We start from the raw sequence: 15473 nt of genomic DNA, 5'->3' as shown, positions 1-15473 counted from the left end.
AATAATATATCCACCTTTCTATCTCATTCTGAAAGTCATCTTTCCTATATTGAGTCGGGGGACAATTCAGATAGCATTCCCCTGAAAAGGAATAAATGCCCCGTGACTTTCAAGGTTTCTCTCTGACTCTGATGAAATCCATGCATGGTTCAATAGGAATGCAAAAGCCAGTTCTAGAATAATTTTTCTTTTCCTCTGCTGAAACAGTGAGTTCAAAGCCATAGAAAATATTTCAAGCAAAACCATTTTCCTTCCCACAAGAAAAATCAATCAAAATTGATACAGTCTGTCTAAAACTGATAAACAAATAAGAAGTTGAGGCAGCAAATGTCAGTTCTGTTTCCCTGTATGTCAAAACATTCCCATTCCCATTCCCATTCTCTCTCTGCCATGAGATGGAGCTAAAAAATCACTGTGAACTGAAGCCAGGGCTGAGTCCCTCTGGATTAGCAGAAGTCAGGCACCCTATTTACCTGGGTAAACAAGCACACGTACAGAGCTAGATCCTGCCAAAGTGCTCAGATTTTTACATTAGGTAGGGCTCATGACATATTATTCTTTCTTAAAAATTGATTTTATTTACTTATTTATTCCTCACCCGACGATATGTTTTTATTGATGAGAGAGAGAGAGAGAGAGAGAGAGAGAGAGAGAGAGAGAGAGAGAGAGAGAGACATGGATGTGAGAGAGAATCATGGATCGGTTGCTTCCCATATGTGCCCTAACTGGGGATTGAGCCCCAAACTTAGGTATGTGTCCAGACCTGGAACTGAACCTGCAAATTTTTGGTGTATGGATGATGCTCCAATCAATTGAGCTACCCAGCCTGGGCATTGTTATTCTTAATTATTTTAAACTCTGCAATTTAATGGGAAAAATTACTTATAATTCATTTCACCTAGGCTGGAATTTAGCTTCATTTCTCTACATTAAATGAATTCTCAAGAATTGCTATTCTCCTTTTGTATCCAACACTAACAGATGCTAGTTCCCTCAGTTTTATAGCCCTCAAATGACAGACACTAACTGGATTTGGCCTTGGGAATAATTGCAACACCTTTGGATTATGAACTTGGTTCAGTTCTTAGCTGGGAACAGCAGGGGGTTAGTTCATATTATCAAAGACATAAAATAAGTTTTCCCTTATGTTCCAGATGCCCATATGATGGTGCCTTTTAATACAATACTGTGCAACTTTTCTTTCCCTGCTGGTAATCTGTTATTTAAGTGGTTATGGTAAGAAAAAATAAAAGTGAAATCTCTTATTCAGTGTATCTCCTGCTCATGACCAAAACAAGATGTTAAATCCATTAAACTCTGAATGCTCAGTAAAATAAAGAAAGCTAAAACTGTTCAAATTTGTGCATTCTTGGGAAAATTGCCAATGTATGTACTAGTAGCAGGATCTGTGTAATTAATGGTGATGTTATTTACAGAGGGAGTCGGATTTCATTCTCAGAAGTAATTTTCAAGTGCAAACTGTTCAAATTGAGGAATTGGGGCTTTGAAGTCAGCTGTAGAAAGCACCAATATTAATGGATGGACATTTGTGGTATCTTTGGTCATAGTAGACCCAAAAGAAATTCTGCTTATAGCATTGTCTGTAGGATAGTGCGATGAACATCAAAATGCATAAACCAATAACATTTCTTAAAAGGAAAATAAGCAAATGCAATCTGTCAACCTTATTTCCCCCCTGAAAGCTCTATTCATTCCTATGAAGACTAACTGAAATCAATCCCTTCTTATCATACTGTGAAATAAAATCAGACTCAAGTCCACACCTTTCCTTTACACACATCCCTTTCTCCTTTGGAGGCAACTTTCATCTTTATCTAATTGTTGCACCTCAATGACAGTCATACATATAAGAGCTTGTATGTATATAGGCGATCCGACTGACTAACAATACCTCCAGCTTCTACTCTCTCTTTTTCTGTTGGTTATATCAGTAATTTCAAAAGGATGAGAGAAAGAAAATAACATCTGGAAAAACATAGATAACTAGGGATAGAAGGTAAGCCCATAAGCAGCTCTTTCCATAATAATCTGCAGGAAATTATCCAACAAGAAGTGATTTTTCTCACCGTTTATCTCATCCCTGCCATTTCTCTGTGAACTGCAACCACATGCTCCAGCTCATGTTTCCCAGGAAAAGGAAACAAATGAATGAATTCTTGACAGCCGACAGCATGTGCTGGGGCATCTGTGGCTTTGGAGAAGACAGGTGGTAGAAGGGGAGGAGACAGGTGAAGGTAAGTCTGGAGAGGGGTTCAGGAACATGAATGATGAGCCTGGAGGTTACTGACCTTAATGATTCCCCCATGCTGGATCCATACCTGCTATCTTCTTGAGCGAAGGGCTGTTCCACATCCACCGTCAGGGAGGCCAGGGCAGAAACGGTGTCTGTCTCCTCTTGCAACTGAGCCCCAGCCAGAGCACAGCCCCTTGGCACAGCCACCATTCTTACTGACTTCCAGTACTTGCCTAGGAAAACACACACACATGCATCAAACTTTATTGGAATTTTAGCTAGAGCAGCATTAATCAGAATACTCATCTAGGTCCAACTCAGAGTAGCTGTTAAGTTAAAATTCACCATGCTATACATGGTTGTCATTTGGTTTCTTAACTGTTATGATTAAGTCTTAGAATCAGTTTAAGAATGCCAAATTGTTAAGTGCTCATAGCCCCAACTTGGAGTCTCTGCCTTGCTCAGAAGGTAATAAGTGAGGAATAATCCAGGTCTAATGAACTCACTCTCAGATTGACAGCTGTCTCTGCAACTAACGAAGCAAATTCTGGGCACTGTGCCCCCTTGGAAACTCTCAAGAGACTGGGAGGCAGAAGTCTTGGGGAGAAACTGAATGAAATAGTAATGTTGAAAATTGCTACTTGAGCCATTAACTTTTTTTAATGAGGTTGGAATATTAAAGAAAAAGAAAAGCCCAGAAATGCCAGCATGAATCGAATGGCAACTTTGCCAGAACAATCAGGTTTGTTAGTCCTGGATGTTCTTTCTTTCTTAACCCCAGGGTGTGTACTAGAACAATAATTGATTTAAAACTTTAATATATGCACTGGCGGACGTTGGAACCCTTCCATATGTCACAAGGATGTTTCTTTTTTTTTGAGGCAGGGAAGGAGAATGAGGAAAATAGGAGGTCATTTCATGAGAACATGCCAGTGGGATAAATATGAAAGAGCAGAGTTAATGACCTTCTTGCAGCCCCTTAGCTATTTTGGGGGAAGTGTTTTGTCACCCCAAATCAAAGCAGGAGAATCGCCCTCGGTGCTAACATGACTTAACCAGGTTAGAACTACCTCTGCAGCCTGACCAGTTAGGCAGAAAGTTGGCAGGCATTGTTTCTTTAGTTACAAAACACACACACACACACACACCACCACCACCACCACCACCACCACCACCACCAACAACAACAACAACAAAACAAAACAAGCTCCACCAAAGAAGGAAGGCAAATGGATGAATACTGGATCAGAAAGAAAGATAACTGGGTTCTGGACCCAGCACTACCTCACGGTGACAACGCTCTCCAGCACATTATCTCGGCTTCACGGAGCAAGGGGATGGTCTCAAACCCTTCCAGCTCTTACTAACATTTCCTGATTGACCTTTCCTCATCTTCCTGCTTCGCAGAGAAATGAAGGTCCTGTCAGGGGAGGAGACCCAATCTCCCCAGCTCCTGACATAGTTGTCTCCTGCTGTGATCATCTGGTCTGACCCAAGTCTGAGCATCATAAAGCTTTTAATTTGGACCACATAATCGCAGTTTTAACTATGAATGAACCCACAAACTATTTTTTGAAAGCTAAGGCTGTGACAGATGTTGAGGACACAATGATGCTTCCCTGGCATCAAGCGACTCATGGTCAAGTTGAAATGGCGCTTTTAGTAAACCAACAATGACAATTTTGTGTAAAAAGGACCCATGTGTCCTGGAGAGGAAATAAGTAGAACATACTAGTATACTTATGATGACGGGAAGGTGAGAGAAGACTTGCCAGAAAAAATAACACTTGACTGAGTATTTGAGAGACCATCGGAATTTAGTCAAGCTGAAAGAGACGGAGGTGGTGATGATGAGGTATCCCTGGAAAAGAAAACACTGTATACAAATGTGCAGAAACTTGAGTTTCTGTAGATTATTGGGGTACAAAGTCCACTGCTAGGCATAACTGGAACACAGAAAAAGTCTGGATGTGATGACTGACACTGCTGGGTAGTTAACACACAATCTTGAATAATATGCCAATGATTTTGGACTTCACCTTGTGGGTATGAGGGCCATTTTAAGCAGAAGATGTAGGGAATCAAGTTTAAGTTTGTAACAGAACCTTCTGGAGAGATCGTGGATGATAGATTAGAAGGTGAGGAGAGTGGTGGCAGGAAACCAATTTCACATCTTGGCAAAAGTCCAGGGGAAATGATTTCTGAATTAAAAGGAAATGACACAATAGAAATGAGGAGGGACTAAAGAGAGGTTTAGGAGGTAGGCAATGAACATGTACCTTGGCTTATTCTTTAATCCTCCCCTCCCACCTCTCTCACCTTTGTAAGATGACCCTGAATCGACAGTTCCATGACAAGACCCTAACTTCTCCGGGTCACTATGTGTTATAATCTTGCCCTGGTTGGAAATGCTGTGTTCTGTCTATAAGTGCATTCAGTTGTACTGAGTTACAAAAAAAATTATTATTAAACATTATTTTAGCCCATGAAGCTGGTGATGCTGGATGACATGCTTTCCTTTTTTTCTCTGGAGTGACTAATATGGGGCCCCTGACAAACAGGGAGCTGGTGTTTTATGGGTTAAATTATGTTATAAACATTACAGGAAAGAGAAACTGCTATTACTGAGCTCCGAATATGTGCCAAGGACTGTGCTAGGTGTTTTCATATTTAGAATTTCATTTAATCCTCATGACTGTGTAGGCAATGTTGGATAATTTTTTTCTAAGGTTACATGGCTAGCAAGCAGAAAAGCTGAAACCCTCAATTAGGACTGCCTGATTCCAAAATGTCTTTTGCTCTGTACTCTGTGGTTGTCTATTATTTCGTCCTCCTCTACCCTCCTCTTACTACATATAAAAATAGAGAGACAGACTCAGTATATGAAATCCCAACTTAAAAATTTTACACATTGCCAAAGCATTATATATACTCTTTACAAAGGAATCACCTTTGGTAATGACAGTTACCCTTTCCTTAGATATATGACTCAGTTGATCTACCTTTTATTGGCTTAATGGCATGGGTTTCTTGCACCAAATGAGACAACCATGTTGAGGCTAATCTTTTTGCTGTTTCTTTCTTATAACCTAATACTATTGCAAGCACATGATTACCAGGTATAAGTCATTGACAAAGCTCATATAAAACTGGAGACAAATGCTTTCTCATTGAAGAGTATTAATAAGAATTCCATCAAAGATAGAACCCTGAACTAAAAGTCATGATTTTCAGATTGGAGAGTCCTCATGAGTCTCAGAGAAAGCATTTTGATCATTCTGGGAAACATTTTTCACAATTATAAAATGCTAGGCATGGGTGATGACAATGAAAGGTCACTTTCTGCTCTAATTCTCGATGACTGTGATTCTTTTGATCTCATGTTATGAATCACTCTTGGATATTATAATAAATTTATTATGGCAGAAAATCTTACTTTTCTGTTAGCTTATGAACCCTTGAAGAGGTCAGCAAATACTTTTAGATAATATGGCACATCTAGAATAACCATTGGCTTTAATTTGCAAGTATTTTACTTTTTCTTCAAGAGGAGATCTCTTGGTTATAAGACAAAACAAACATCTTTATCCTGAAATACAATCAGGACAGAAGGTATGAACCATTAATAACAATCTCTCAGCGGAATGACTGACATGATCTTCATGTATGTGAGTAGTACAACAATTTTTAAATGGCCAAGACCTTTTTGAATAAAACATAATGTGTATAAAATATCCTGCTAAGTTAAGAATAAATATTAGAAGTTTGGCTTTTATCCAGATGTATATGAGGGTCTTGACTCAGAAATAACCCAAAACTTTAAATTCAGTATGGCCTCTGGCAAAGCCTATAAAAACAAGGGAAATATTCTGCATTAATAATGCATTTATAAACCACTATCTCTACCTGTAAAGGAGAATAATTAAAGTATGCATAGCACAGGCTGAAAAATGCAGCCAATTCAAACCCCCAATTTATAGGTTATATTTTCACACAATGGGTATAATTTTTTTTCTTTCAGGAATGTATGCAATAAAATCATATAAGTTGACATGGGATTAATATGCCTATTAGCACATAAGAGAAATGAACCAAGGTTTATTAATAGAGTTTTCAGGAGCTGCTATTCAAAAAGTAAAATATTAGTAGCCAGCCACCACTGGGTTGCTCTTCTAAGGTAATAAAGCTGGCAGAAGAGTTTTCCATTAAAACCAGACAGGCACAGTCCCTCTTTGCTCACACCCCTATCTTTATTCATTTTCCCTACTGTGTAATCTTCCCACCTTTCAGCGCTTTTTTTTTCTTCTGGATGATCAGCCTTCATTATTCTGCCTTTGTGTTTTGTCTGGTGAAAGGTAAACCAAAGAATGAATCTAAAATAAAGGTAAAAACTAGATAATGGAATGCAGAAAGTCTAGAGGGGTGGGGGCCATAAATGGAGTGTCACAGAGTCAGATAGAAGCCATGAGAGGATGCCTTGCAGGTAAAATCAGATTTCAGTATAAACCAATTTGGTTTTGGTAATGAGCACTTTGAAAACAGCATGGGTGGACATGGAGAGCATTATGCTAAGCGAAATAAGCCAGTCGGAGAAAGATAAATATCACATGATCTCACTCATTTGTGGAATATAATGAACAACATAAACTGATGAACAAAAATAGATCCAGAGACAGAGAAGCATTGAACAGACCATCAGACTTCAGAGGGAAAGTGGGGGGAGGGTGGGGAGGGGGGTAAGAGATCAACCAAAGGATGTGTATGCATGTATATAAGCACCAAATGGTCACAGACACTAAGTGGGGTGAAGGCATGTGCTGAGGGGTGGCAGTGGCTGGGGAGAGGTCAATGGGGGAAAACTGAGACATATGTAATACTATATGTAACACTTTAAACAATAAAGAATTTTAAAAAAATAGGTAGTTGCTGACATATGTGTTAGAAATAACACATCTACCAAAAGTTTTCCCTTTGACACTGATATTTTTGTTTCATTTCATGACTATTTCTTATCAGCTTCACTGAGGTATAGTTTACAGTCAGTAAAAACTTACCAATGTTAAGGGCAGGTTATGATGCATGTTGACAAATGTGTGCAGTCATATAACCACTACAACAGTCAAAATATGTAATATTTTCTTTACCACAAAGAGTTCCTTTGGCCTTTGAAGTCAACTTCTTACTCTCCTTCTTGGCCCCTAATAATCACTGAAATTCTGCCACTGTACTTTTGCCATTTCTAGAATTTCATATAAATGGAACCACAGTCTTTAATATCTGGCTTCTTTCACTTAACATAATACTTTTGAGATTCAAAACATTTCTTATCTTTATTTTATCATCTCTATCTTTTTCCTGGTATGTAATATGATTTCCTTTCCCCTCTGGTTTCTTTTAAGATTTCATTAGGAAGTTTCTCAGTATGATTTTATTCATGTTTATTCTGCTTGAGATTCATAGAGTTTCACAGATCTGTGGATTTGTAGTTTTCCATCAAATTTATAAAACCCTTTTCTATTATTTCTTCAAATATTCCCCCAGCTACCACCTTCCCTGGGACTCTGTCCATATGTTATACTGATTGATGTTGTCCAATATATTGCTGATATACTATATATAGTTTCTATTATTTCTTCAATGTCACTTTCTTTTTTTATTTGATTTTGGTGGGTTTTGTCTTGTATGTATAAGCCATTAGTCCTTCCAGGGTATAAAATTTTATTTTAAATATTGTGTTTTTCTTTTCTAAAACTTGCATTTCCTTGGTTTTTATGTTTTTAATCTCTCTGCATTATGTGTGCTCTCTCCTCTTCACAGAACTATTTAATATTTTTGTCTGCTAATTCCATCAATACCTTGCATTTCTGGGTCAGTTTCTGTTCATTGATTTCCGTTATAGTCACAGGTCATATTTTCCTACTTCATGTCATGGCTGGTAATTTTCACCTGGATTCTTGACATTGGCAATTTGAACATTTTTGGTTGTTGAATTTTGTAGTGTTCTTTGGAATTGTTGGCCTTGTAAATTATGTGCAATTAGTATGGTCCTTTTGAGGCTTGCTTGTACTCGGTGAGAGTGCGTCAGAGCAGGCTGTGGCATAAGCTGATTTATCCCTACAACTAAGACGAAGCCATTGTGACGTCTCTGCATGATGCCTCGTGCATTACGAGGTCTCTCCACTCTGGCTAGCAAGAATACAAACTAGTTCCAACTCTGTGTAAATACCTTGGATTGTTTAATTTACTGTTTTCCATTGGTTAGTTCCTTGTGGTGTTTCACCTCATGCATGTAACGATAAGTAAGACAAAGGTTTAAGAAACACCTGTGCAGATGCATGGAGTTCTTTCTAGCAACTTCATCTCAAATATTCTACCTCACAAATTCTAGACATTTCAATCTCCCCAAATTCTTCAACTTTATCTTCAACTCAGAAAAAACCACTGGACTCTATTTGGATTCTCCTCTATGATGCAGCCTGGGAATTGCCTCTCATTAGTACACTCTGGCAATTATAGGACTCATTTTGTTTATTTCTCTTTCCCTGTTTGTTTCCCCTGAGGATCACAGGCTTTCACTGCCTGTTGCCCAGTGTCCAAAGACGAGGTTCCATATATATGTTTTTCTGCTTTTTTTAAATTTCTGATCAAAGAGTAATTCCTATAGAATGTAGTTAACTCCATCATATTTGGGGTAAGAGTTCCATTTATTGAATATTTTGATTATTTCTAACTAATTAGAAAAAAAGTAATAAAAATCCAGAAAACTCATTTATAAAGTAGTTAAATATTACTATAGTTGATAATGGGCAACAAAGAGAGAAATTTTATACTGACGCGTTGAGCTGTTTTATTTTCTTTGCCATTAATAACAGCTGTATTTAAAAAGCATTGTATTTCAGTTAACTGTATTTCACCCTAACTGTGCTTATATAGAGGTATTTAAAGTTTTGAGAATAGCTTTAATTTTCATTAGGATAACAAGCCTTTTGCTTTTTTAAAGGAATTTAAAAAATAAAATGTTATTAAATTTATAATTTTTATTAAGTTACAAAATTCATTAACTTTGTGCAATCCATAGCTAATGCCAAACATATTTCTATGTTTAAATTTGAACATAGTTTCAAATTTAAATTTGAAACTCCCTAAAGTTTAAATTTGCATATTAATACAAAAGTCAAATGATTTCATTGTCAGTTTTAGATTTTCACTGTAATTTACAACAGTCTTCACAATAATGCTCTATGTTTTATTTTTGGCAGGTTTATTTCCAAAGTTTCACTTTGATACCATGAATGTTACAAAAACCATTAGAATTAATTGGTGATTCTAATTGAAATATCTGAAAACACTATTATCATTTAAGCAGAAGATTCTTCTGGTGGAGTTAACAAATAACAACTATTACCTCACTTTGGAGCTTGGGAAAAAAACAAACAGACTTGGAAGTAAAAATTCATTTAAAAATTTGGGTTTCATCGTGTGATACTTAAATGCACTTTCCGCAATTGCACTTGTTAAACTTTCTCCTTTGGACTTTATTTCTATATTTGTTTTGAATAATTAATAATTTTTAAAGTACTGTAGATATTGCCACTAATTCAGCAGCATGTATCTTCATTGTTCCTGTCACTCATATAACTATGTCCCTGTGATGAATGATGAATATTGACAAGTATTTTGTGCAAGTTATATGTTAATTACCAATATATCTTGGGAAATAGCAATTGAGCACTAAATTTTTTAACATGCACAGTTGTTGTGTGCACATTTCCACCTATAGTGTTGATGTCAAAATTTTAAAAAAGGTAACTAGCCATAAAATAGCTGCAGAATTATAACGTAAAGTTGACAAAACTTCTATAGAAAAAAAATCAGAGAATAGACACTGCATTCAGGATTGCTCCCCCTATTCCTTGAACATATTTTATCCACACCTAACCTCGGATTCTATGTTCCCCAGGACCCCACCTTCTGGCAGTTTGGTGGCTTCACGCATGCCACAGCTGTGGCTACAGCACACCTGTCTGGTGCACCAGGTGGCAGCAATGTTGAATATTTCTCCCTCCACTGCTCAGACCAGAAATGTAGGTGTCCTTTACAACTGGAGTCTTGGTTGATGTCTGTTATTTCAACATTCCATCCAGCTACCACTTGTTTCAGACTTTTCATTTTTCAGAAACCAAATTGGTCTCACACCCTGGTTTTGTGAATAAAGTTTCACTGAAACACAACTATACTTCCTTGCTACAGTGAATCAGTTAAGCAGCTGAAACACAACAACACACACACACACACACACACACACACACACACACACACACTGAGTGGCCAATTATGACCACCCCATCAGTACAATGAAGTGAATTAGTTATGCAAATAATAATAATAATAATAAAACCTTGAGAGTATTTGCTTAGAAAGTTTTCAATATTCAGTATTTTTGGAAGTGTCAATGAAGTACTGATGGGGTGGTCATAATAATCTGGCCACTCAGTGTGTGTATGTGTATATATGTGTGTATATATATATATATATATATATATATATATATATATATATTTACTATCTAACATTGTACAGAACAACCTTGTTCACCTCCAGATTAGTATGCCTTATTTAGTAAAAGATCACCCAGGCATCAATTTAGAGAATAAACTAGAGAAAGCTAGAGTGGATGTGGGTAGACTACTTTGTAGGATATAGAAATGGTCCAAGAGAAGTAGATGGAAGCCTGATTGGGGACAGTGGTCATGGGAACAGAAATATGTGGATGGATGAATGAAATGTGTAAAGAGTAAAAAAGCAAACAAACAAAGAAAACCCCCAGAATGGGGTAATGGAGTCTATGTAGATAGCAATGGAAAGAACAACATGAAGGGTAATTACTATGTTCCTGTCTAACAAAACTAGAAAGATTGGATGCCCTCTACTTGAATCAAGAAACCTGGAAGAGGTTTGGGGCAAAAATAATGACAATGGCTTTGGACATGTTGACTAGATGTGCCTTTGCGATATGAAGGCAAAGATGCTGAGCTAGAAGTTCAATAAACATCTGGAATTCAGGTTTTTGGAGTTATAATGTTAAGATAACTATAAAGCTATGTTCTGGGTCAAAAACAACAATAAATAAAATGATAAGAATCAGTTATTGAGTGCCTATGATAGTGAGTTTTACATGTAATTTCATATAATTTCAAAACTCTCTTGTGAGATAGATTCTTTCATTTTCCTTATGTTTCAGATGAGAAAACTGGAGAGGGTTGAACTAGATTATTCATATTGCATACTTAGAAAAAGAATATATAGTGTGAAAAGGATTTAGTGGAGATTCTGCATTTAATGTTGCAGCTATAGGAGAGGTTAGGAGGGGTTCTAACAGTCCATTTGTCAGATTGGCTAAACCATGGACTGAAAGGTGTCCCACAGTGAGTGATTTAGATATGGCAGACCTGCCTTAGTTTAATAAAGAAGAGAGTAAAATTTTTTAAAATATATTTTATTGATTTTTTACAGAGAGGAAGGGAGATGGATAGAGAGGTAGAAACATCAATGAGAGAGAAACATCGATCAGCTGCCTCTTGCACACCTCCTACTGGGGATGTGCCCGCAACCAAGATACATGCCCTTGACTGGAATCGAACCTGGGACCTTTCAGTCCTCAGGCCAACACTCTATCCCCTGAGCCAAATCGGTTAGGGCGAGAGTAAAATTTTTATTAAAATTAATGAGCAAAAGTTTGAGGTGAAACGGGACATTTGCATAATCTCAAGATATCTTCCCAATATATTTATTAATTCCAAAGGGAAACATTGTAATATAATACTGAGATCTCTTTAATCAATTGGTCAATGTTAACCTCCCAATAATAAGATATGCTGACATTATGTAGCATAGATCTGATGCACTAAGGGGACTGCCTCACTGCTGTGGCAATCTTATAAAAGATATACTTATGAAGGAATACCGGAAAAACTCAAGCTGAGAAACAAGCTTCAAAATAACTGAGCAGCGTTTTCCAGAAGAGTCAAAGTCAGAAAAGGCACAGAAAGACTGAGGAACTATCACAGATGGGAAAAGACTGGGATATGACAACTAAATGCAATGTGTCGGTTATAGACTGAATTATGGAACAGAATAAGGGAATCAGTGAAACACTGGTGGAATCCAAAGGAAGTCTGCAGTTTAGTTAACAGGATTGTATTGCTGTTAATTTCCATAATTGTACTATAGTTATACAAGATGCCAGCATTAGGGGAAGGCGGGTGAAGGTTACACAAAACCCTGTATTCTCTTTGCAACTTTTCTCTAAATCTACAATAATTTCAAAATAAAAATTTAATAAAATAACTTTTTAGCCCTGGCAGGTATTCTCAATGGTTAGAGTGTCAGCTCCCACACTGAAGGGTTGTGGGTTCCATTCCCGGTCAAGGGCATGTACCTGGGTTGTAGGTTCGATCCCCAGCCCTGGTTAAGGCACATGCTGGAGTCAACCAATAGATGTCTCTCCCTCTCATCAATGTTTTCTCTCTTCCCCCTCCTTTCCACTCTCTCTAAAATAAATAAATAAACTAATAAATAAGTAAAAATAACTTTTTAATCTGGCAGCAGAAAAGATGCTGGTAACCATAGTGAGATCACAACCAGACAATAGTGGTTCTGATTGGGATTTGGAGAGAATGGGGATAATTAGATAGAAATCTTTTTCAAGAATTTGATCCTAAACTATTGAAGAGCAATAGGATGACAAACTGGAGGAGGGAAGTTGCTGGGGTTTGTTTTAAGATGGGAGAGGTTTGGAGGTCTTTTAATGTTGATGAGAATGAACAGCTCAAGGAAAACAGTTTGGTAGCTATACTTTAAGTAAGGTGTGCTGCTGAGATTAAGGGGGGAGGTGAGTCTGATGGAGGTTTGAGGAAAGTGAAGTTTGAAAGAGTAGTTTGAGAGAGGCAAAGTGAATTGACCCTAGGAACACAGAAGGATTGCAATGGGCCCATTTGAGTTTGGTGATCATAAATTTATCGGGGGCCAAACTACCATGATTCATGACAATCTTGAACAGAACTGTTTATGTAGGGTCAGTGTTGGAGAAAGCTCTTTGTAGAATATATTCAGGGTTGAGATTTTATTGGGAAAGTAGAAGGGGAAAGTTTTGAAGGCACACTGAAAGGTGGAATGATAAACCAATTTAACTGTTAGTTGTTAAGTAGGACATAATTAAAAGTAAAAAAAAAAAAAAAAAAGGCGGAAACCGGTTTGGCTCAGTGGACAGAGTGACAGCCTGCAGACTGAAAGGTCCCAGGTTCGATTCCGGTCAAGGGCATGTACCTGGGTTGTGGGCACATCCCCAGTAGGAGATGTGCAGGAGGCAGCTCATTGATGTTTCTCTCTCATCGATGTTTCTAACTCTCTGTCTCTCTCCCTTCCTCTCTGTAAAAAAATCAATAAAATATATTTTTAAAAAAAGTTTAAAAAGTAAAAAAAAGGATAATTTATTAGAAGAAATGATCTATATGGTGTGTGTAGGAGGCAGTTGATCAATGATTCTCTCTTATCACTGATATTTCTCTCTCCTTTTCCCTTCCTCTCTCTGAAATGAATAAAAATATATTTTCAATAAATGATCAAATAAATAAAATAACATAAAAAAAACCTTAGGTGTTAGGGTAATTATTCGATGGCATATGGGTCTGATGTATCCCTCACTGGCAGAGATATGCCTGCCAGTACTGTCTTAGGATTCCATTTTTCAGGTTTGCTAAGACAGTAACAGAGGGTCATCTGCTTTCCAGGTTCTCAAGATTTCCTTTTTCATTCTTTATCCCTACAAGTGCATATCTTAAAAACAAAACAAAACAAAACACCTTTTTATTATTATTTTCTTGGAGTTTCATGGAAGAGAGAAAGTAAATGAGTGTTTTTAACCTCTTATCATTATTTAAAAATAGTGCCCTTCCTCCACTTTAAGCCCACAAATAAAGCTTATTATTTTCTTATTTCTCCTTTCTGTTTACTTTTCCTAGTGGTGTGTGTGTGTGTGTGTGTGTGTGTGTATTTGATCTGATTCATTTACTTAAATACGTATGTATTTATTTATTTGAGCTCATACTATGTTGAGCTTGATCTCTGTGTATACTGAGGGTCTAAATTAGGGATACTTCCTCTAGAAAGGAATTACATTTGCTTCCTCCAGAATCTAGGAGTAGACTGCTTTATTCGTCTTTAGAACCCATAAACTCACATCCCCATCTTTCTGGTGCACTTACAACTTTGATATCATCATTTGTCCCAGGCATACTCTGCTTTTTAAAAAAATATTTTTTTATTTATTTCAGAGAGGAAGACAGAGGGAGAGAGAGAGATAGAAACATCAATGATGAAAGAGAATCATTGATCTGCTTCCCGACCAGGAATTGAACCATGACCTCCTGGTTCGTAGGTTGACACTCAACCATGCCGATTGGGCAGTATACTCTGCTTTTTTATGTTAGCTACTGCTTACCTCCCCCTAATACAGCTTATGTTTTCTTTTTATTTTCTCCCATTTTCTTATATTCCAGAAAGCCCAATAATGTATTAAAATAGTCTGTTTTAATGTATGCAGAAATCAATTATGTTTTAGAAATAGTCTATTCTAGTGCCTATTCTGGGATACTTGGGCATACGAAGTTTGGTGGAACTATGTTCTTAAAAGTGAAGTGAGGTAGGAACAGAAAAGTCACACTCTTTAGTAGAAAGAAAGCGAGCTCAGACAGCACAGCCTGAGCAGGGTTCAGATCTTGGTTTTACTGCTTACTAGTTCAAAGGCCTTCAGCAAAAGACCCAAATCTGTTATCTGCCAATGTATTCATGAACAGACGAGGAAACTAATTATGCATAAGTTGCATGAGGATTACAAATTATAGACACAGCCTAGCAAATGATCTTCCCCCAAACTTGACCCTCTAACATGCCCTATCTCAGTGAATGGTATCACGTGTGTGTGTGTGTGTGTGTGTGTGTGTGTGTGTGTGTGTGTGAAGCTCATATGGGTGCTCAGTATGTAATCTCAAAGCATTCTTGAAGAGTTTTCAGTCCTAGAAACACGCTTAGTTTTATTTAGTCTCTGGTTTGATTAGTTTTGCCTTAGTAGAAACATGAGTGAAAGAAAGTTCATAATTACAGATGCAGTTGGAATAAAAAAAAAAGAATCCAGACAAGTTAAGCCTCTAAGCAGATTGCA

The 15473-nt window shown here is 37.2% G+C and overlaps 1 protein-coding gene across 1 annotated transcript in view; it reads right to left on the bottom strand.

Annotated features, from left to right (window-relative positions):
* Window positions 1-15473, bottom strand: part of HDAC9 (histone deacetylase 9) — a 751983-nt gene that overhangs the window by 20139 nt on the left and 716371 nt on the right. Inside the window, exon 25 of the mRNA XM_070424407.1 lies at window positions 2340-2487. Coding sequence (XP_070280508.1) covers window positions 2340-2487 — 148 coding nt within the window. The remainder of the gene's footprint in view (window positions 1-2339; window positions 2488-15473) is intronic.

The sequence above is a fragment of the Myotis yumanensis genome, unplaced genomic scaffold (genome assembly GCF_028538775.1).
Source record: "Myotis yumanensis isolate MYYU_CA2020_CCGP unplaced genomic scaffold, mMyoYum1.0.hap1 SCAF_9, whole genome shotgun sequence".
NCBI classification, from domain to species: Eukaryota; Metazoa; Chordata; class Mammalia; order Chiroptera; family Vespertilionidae; genus Myotis; species Myotis yumanensis.
Note: the sequence above shows the minus strand (reverse complement) of the source record. Positions and strands in the feature narration are given on the sequence as shown.